The sequence below is a fragment of the Vigna angularis genome, chromosome 3 (genome assembly GCF_016808095.1).
Source record: "Vigna angularis cultivar LongXiaoDou No.4 chromosome 3, ASM1680809v1, whole genome shotgun sequence".
Lineage (NCBI taxonomy): Eukaryota > Viridiplantae > Streptophyta > Magnoliopsida > Fabales > Fabaceae > Vigna > Vigna angularis.
The window spans coordinates 15,612,617-15,618,910 of record NC_068972.1 but is presented as its reverse complement, the minus strand read 5'-3'; the positions used below and the strand labels follow the sequence as shown (position 1 = coordinate 15,618,910).

At 32.7% G+C, this 6,294-nt stretch overlaps 1 protein-coding gene across 1 annotated transcript; it reads right to left on the bottom strand.

The window, feature by feature from the left end:
- Nucleotides 1-1,629: 1,629 nt before the first annotated feature.
- On the bottom strand, nt 1,630-4,643 carry LOC108324335 (probable protein phosphatase 2C 34). Its single transcript, XM_017557271.2, has 6 exons — nt 4,422-4,643; nt 3,114-3,434; nt 2,700-3,014; nt 2,402-2,519; nt 2,088-2,311; nt 1,630-1,946 (listed from the first exon to the last, which is right to left on the bottom strand). Exons 2-6 carry the CDS (start codon nt 3,354-3,356, stop codon nt 1,740-1,742), a joined length of 1,107 nt encoding a protein of 368 aa, XP_017412760.1. The 5' UTR covers nt 3,357-3,434; nt 4,422-4,643; the 3' UTR covers nt 1,630-1,739.
- Between the last annotated feature and the right edge of the window lie 1,651 nt (nt 4,644-6,294).

The following is a 6,294-nucleotide window of genomic DNA, read 5'->3' as shown; positions in this document are numbered from 1 at the left end:
ATTAAACAAATTTTTTAAGAGATAACATGAATATAAATGGTGTATAAATTGAATAAGATTTTATGAATATAATAATATATTTATACTAATTTTTTAGTTAATATTTTGTTAGATGATAATTGGATTTTTAGGTTGAGATTTTATAAAATGTTAGTTGGTCTAAACATTTGCATGTCTAGTTAAATGGGGCTAACGTTCTTTCGTTCTTGCTTTCTTGAATTCAAGTGTGTTTGTTGTTTTAGTTTTTCCTTCATGTGTGTAGACATGGTGAGAGTAACAGTTTGTAATTTCACATGAGCGAGATATTTAATGGCTTTGTGTGAGATGATATAAGTTTGAGTATCTTCCTAAACAATGTGTTATATAATAGTTAGTTTTTCATTTGAAAAATAAAATAAAATTAAAAACTAAACGATTTTGATCACCTACAAATAAAAAAAATTATCATCTTATTAAAATAAATTGAATGATTAAATCATATAGATGTTGTTATTGGGAAAGTGATGGAAAACGAGGTTGCTGACATAAAATGGTTGTGAAGGTCAACTTGTGAAATAATTCTAATGATGTAAGCGCAAGAAATTAATCACATAATGCATAATTATAGTTCAATAAAATCGTGCAGTATTTGTTTAACATATTTGATGTTTCAATATGATTTTGGAATACCAAATTTAGACCTAATTTGCATATGATTTCAAAGAACAAACTATACCAAATCTAGTTCGGTCTTTCATATGATAGATAAGGAATAGTTTAGCATTATGAGGAAACAAAAAAACAAATTGAGAAGGAGAAGTAAAATTTATTAGTTAAGGTAATTAGTGATATCAAGTTCAAGTTATGAATATGTAATTTATATATATTTAAAGATAATTTTAATATTTATAATTATTTTATCCGACTCAGACAACATTACATATCCATACAAGATAGCTGAATTCCAAAACTAGCCAAACAAAGTTACGACAAACTTAACCAATTTCCATCTAGCCAAAACAATAAAAAAAACACGTGTTAAAAAATAAAGTGCAAATATTACAAAAATTTCTTATAAAATTCCATCATTAACTTTATGATTAATTTATTAACATTATCACAACAATTTATCCTCTAAAATGCACTAATTTCTTGAGATGAATAAAATGTATCAAATAATAATATTGGAATCGTACTGATTCCAATAATCGACAGCTGAATAGGAAGAAAAATACAAAAGCTTTTGTGCTAAAACGACAACCTATCCTTCTTCGACTTTTGAGAAACTTCTGTGATTGTCAATTTACATCCACACAAAGATGCCGATGCCTTGACGCGTGTCAATGCCTTGGTTTCTTGGAATTTAGGGCACAAAAATTAATCTCGGCGCATTTAATCATTTACGGTGGAGTAGGCCACTTGGTCAAATTTAGGTGCCAACCCTATGTCCATGAATACTAACACTGGCCCAAGTCTTGACTTAACCGTACCCAATTTGTGTAGGAAAATTAATTCAATTTACGTTCTCTTCATTCCAATGTGAGAGTCATAAAAAAACTGCGTATTTAAGCACGTAGGTGGTGACATGTTGATACTAAAAAACAAAAAAGATAGACGTGATTAATTAGGTTAACAAATTAAAGAGGAGACTGAGACACGACATCGATTTGAATAAACCTTAATCGGAGGGGACCATGTTTACATGGATGCAACAGCAAGTGGCACTTGACTTGCCAATTTTACATGATAAATGTTCTGTTCTATTCTAGGGTGGCATGAACTTGGTGAAGTGATGGTGAAGAGTGAAAGAAGAGACAAATAGCTGAAATATCGTCCATTGCAATGCCCCTCCTCTTGCGTTTCCATGCACGCATCGCACACTCCACCAAATGTTTCGCAGACTCTGTTCTGTCTGCTGTTGAACGCACAATATCCACTGCTTCTTGATTGGAGATTACATCCCACACCTATAATAATATCACATCAATACCACATGCACAAACTATGTCACACATCTCTACAATGTTAAGTTCTTTCATTTTCATATTTTTTGTTTCAATCAGAATGAACATAGACAACAATTTTAAGGAAAATAGTGTGCTGTATACCCCATCAGTGGCTAGTACAACAAACTGGTCTTTGCTGGTTATGTTCCTGTGTGTTACTTCAGGCACTGAAATAAGACCATACTCTTTGACGCAGTAGTCACCAAAAGCCCTTGACATGGCAAGTCCTGGTGACTCCTCCTCCGGTAACCACACCCTGTACACCCCAGGCTCGTCTTCCAAGCAGAAAACTCGTCCTTTGCACTCCACTATTCTCTCCGCTTCCTCTGCAACAGTTCCATGTAACCACATTTTCTAGTTTACACAAAAATTACTCATTCTAGACCAGTTACAATGATGCACGGAAACACACTTACGAGGTAAACTGGGCTTGAAATCTACTGTCAACTGAACTGCTACCAAACTTCCATCATCTGATGCTGTGGCTAACACGGCGCGAGAGTCACCAACGTTTGCAATTACAATTAATTCACCCTGCCCATCACAGATCAGGATAATGTTCTGTGAGTGAGGTCACTAGATTCATTGTGCAAATTGACTTGGCAGTTTATTGAGGGTGAAATTCTAATTCTAATTAAACAACGAAACCAAAATCATTTGAGTTGCTGTGTTTAAGCTTGGTTCATTCTGACAAGCTTTTTGTATTATCTTTACCTGTCTAACAATGGACAGGGCAGTTGTTCCGCTGAAAAATGAATCTATCTTGCGATTCTGCTTTAGTTCTCGATCAATGGCAGCACAGGTCTTCAAGTAAGAGTGCTTCCATATATTGAACCGGTGTTGCTTTTTCTCTGCCGTAATATCAACATCAACATCTGGATCAAGTGAAGTTTGGGAAAGTGTCTCCTGCCAGTTGCATAGCAAACATGGTGGCATTGACTCTCTTACTCTCTTGGCCACAAAGTGACCCCATGGCCCGTGCCCGTCAAAAATCCCGCAGAAAATCATGTCCTCTTGGCACCCAAATTCCTGTAACCAACATCAACAAAAATCTCGAATAGTAAATACCCATTAAGAAAAGAAAATACTGGTAACACAAGTAGGGAAATATTCGACACTGCTACATACTTCCCATACTACGCAGCAATCCTGATTGACTCCTTTCTTTCCTTTTTTGGAGAAAAGTGAGGCAAAGTTGTCTGAACCGTCAACATTAATGGTGCCGGAGCTATGCAACATGAAGTGATTTTTTTTGGCTTCCTTTGCCATTGCTTCCGCAGCTTCTCTTCCGTTGCATCCATCAGAACTCCCACTTCTCTTGGTTGCAAAGGACTTTGCCAACCTATTGAACGCAGATGAAAAATGCCCCATCAACACTGCAGTATGATTCCACCGCTGCACGCTGCTTACTTATGCCTCTTGTATTCCCTTGATGTATATAGTACAGAACTGGACAGTGAAAAATTATATCAATTAAGCATGACTCGCAGGTATGAAAATTTTCGAATAGTTCACGGGAAGGAACCGTTTCATTTTGTTTTATTAGTATTTTATTCTTTCCTTAATGATTACCAGAAGAGTGAAACAATTGTGTGTATACTGTGATGGGGAATCCTGGGAGATGTTGTAATGGAACAAAAGACAATTTTCGAGTCCGAAGGAACAGGACTCAGGATTCATTCAGAAAAGGGCTAAATCCTTGAAGAGCTTAATGAAAAAAAAAACCATTCCTAGTCTGAATTCCAACGTTGCACGTGGAATTCTCTATGTGGAAGATGTCTGGAGAAATCAAGGACTACCAAAACTGGAGCCCAGCAAGTCTGAATCATGCAATGCGGCCAAGTTTGATTGAAGCTACAAGAAAAAAAATCTGATACGCCTATATAATTTTCCTTACTAGGCTCAAAAAATCAACAGCGTGGGCCATAGTTTCTGTTGGTTTCTTCTTCCAGTAAGGATACCAAAAGTAGGAGAAAATTCAGAGCATACAAAAGTCTGGATAACAGGATTCAACTGCTCAAGAGTCATTTGTTTATTCGTAACTGAATTGGGACCCCAAAAAGTATCATTTTTCGCCTTGCTTTTTCAGAGATTGGATGTTTCACCTCATGTAAAAGAAACCTATTTTATTGGTATGTCCAGAATAAAATAAGAGGTTGTGCATATAGAACCTGAGGAAAACTGAATTTTTTCATGAAGGATATCCCAAAAAGCTTATAGAAGCAGCAACTATTTTAGCAACCATTTTAACCTCCCAATCCACCCAAAAAGCCAGAAGAACATCATAAGAGAAAAACAAAAACAGATGGTTAAGTCCCTGATCCAATTGTGATATCTCATTTTGTTTCATTTGATCTGAAATGGAGTGAAGAGAAGAAAACAAAGTGTTTGAAGAAGATTTAAAAAGAAAACATAAAAGTGGAATGGATACAAGACCTTGGAGTTTTTGGTAGAGAGATTGAGGAAGAAGGAACTAGAGAGAGCGTAGGAGGAGTTGTTGTGGTCTGAAGAACAGGACGCAATTCCGACAAAGCCAGCTGAGACTTCGAGAAAGCAAAGGCGTAGAGGGCTCGGTGTCCATGTTTGCTTGTTTTTGTTTGGTTCTGTTTTCTTCAGTTCCCTTTTATCCACGGAGATCAAAACAAAGATAGTTTTTCTATGCATACAACACAACCATGTAGATTTGTATTTGGGCATGTACCACACTACATCAGACTAATAAAAATAAAACTATTTAAATCTATAATGAAAAAAATTATCTCTACCCTGATCCTCTGTTGACTTTGGTTCCTTTTCAAATTAAGCCTTGTTTCTTTTACAAAAACAAAAAAAAAGTTTTACTCTGACAATTTATGTGTAGAAACGAAATGGAGAAAAAACAACATTACCATTTACCAATTTTTTTTCCTCAGGAGTGTCGCAATAATTAAATGAGAGGTTTATTATTTTGACCAAAATAATCTTCAGACCTCGTACTATTTATGAATTAGTATGAAAACGAGGATATGGTGTAGGAAAAAAAATGGTAGTAAATAAATTTCTAAAATGTTGATTTACCTGATTATTTATGTTATTAAGTTTGAGTATAATTTATTTAGGATATTATTGAGTTCCCATGTGCTTTTTCCACACATATAGGAATTGAGGAAGATGTATGTTTATATAACTAATGATAAGATTCCTAGTGTTTGATAGTGTGTGTTATTATATAGGAAATGAAATGAGGCAATAATAGGTAGATAAGATGGAGTTGTTGTCAGAAGGCATTTTGTGAGGAAATGAACTTTAATATGTCTTCTATATATCTCATATTTAAAGCGTTTGGAGGAACTTCATATAGAAAAAAAAAATAGTATGTGTATAATGGTATAATAATGTAAAAAAGTATCACGAGGAAAAAAATATATTATTTTTTATTGATTAAAATTTATTATAAATTTAAATTTATGTTAGGTCGTTGGTCTTGTTTCCTAAATTTCCAATAACTTTATATATATGTTTTTAAAAAATTAACAACAGATTGGTTGACATCAAAAGTGACAATGTGGTTTACATATAACGATTAGGAAGAAAGCAAAATTACTTTTGCAGTAAAGAACTGACGCACATGAATGAATGCAAATAAAAAATACTCTGGTAAAAATATAATTTTAACCCTCACATACAAATAGACCTGACGGAAGCATATACTAATATAGACTTAAGTTATTTTAAAACCAAAATTTTTATTTATACAAAAATTTAAAAATGTCACCACATTTTAAAAAACTTTATTTTTCTTAAAACGATTTTAAAAGACCTTTAATAAATGAATTTGAGATTACTTTTATTAAGAATTATATTATATATCAGATATGATACATGAAATAAATATTTATGACATTATCATGAAAAGATAAATAATAAATTGAAATAAATTATAAATATTTAATGATAATATAAAATAATATCAAATATAATAAATGAAATATGTTTTAATAACAATTTTAAATTTAGAAAAGTTTTATAAAAAAGATGTTTGAATTCACATTTAACAGTTGTCATCTCTCGCTTGTGATTATCATTTCCATTTAATTCATAAAATATAATTACAGAATGTGAATCTAAAACTATACTTTTTCTAAGACAAGGTAATGAATTTGTAAAATAAGAAACTGTAATTATCATAAACCTTGAGTTGTTTTAAGTATTATTAGAAAGAAATTTTAAGACTGTGATTTAGAATATTAAAACCATTTTATTGAAAATAATATAAAAAACACATTTGAAAAATCATAAAAATTATATATTCCTATATTTTAATGAAACG

Bases quoted from the DNA above. Each gene is read 5' to 3' on its own strand.
- LOC108324335 (XM_017557271.2), bottom strand. From the start codon at position 3,356: ATGGGGCATTTTTCATCTGCGTTCAATAGGTTGGCAAAGTCCTTTGCA. The intron at 2,520-2,699 runs GTAAAGATAATA...TGTGATGGGCAG, and splicing joins CCCTGTCCATTGTTAGACAG to GGTGAATTAATTGTAATTGC. The intron at 1,947-2,087 runs GTATACAGCACA...ATATTATTATAG, and splicing joins TTGTACTAGCCACTGATGGG to GTGTGGGATGTAATCTCCAA.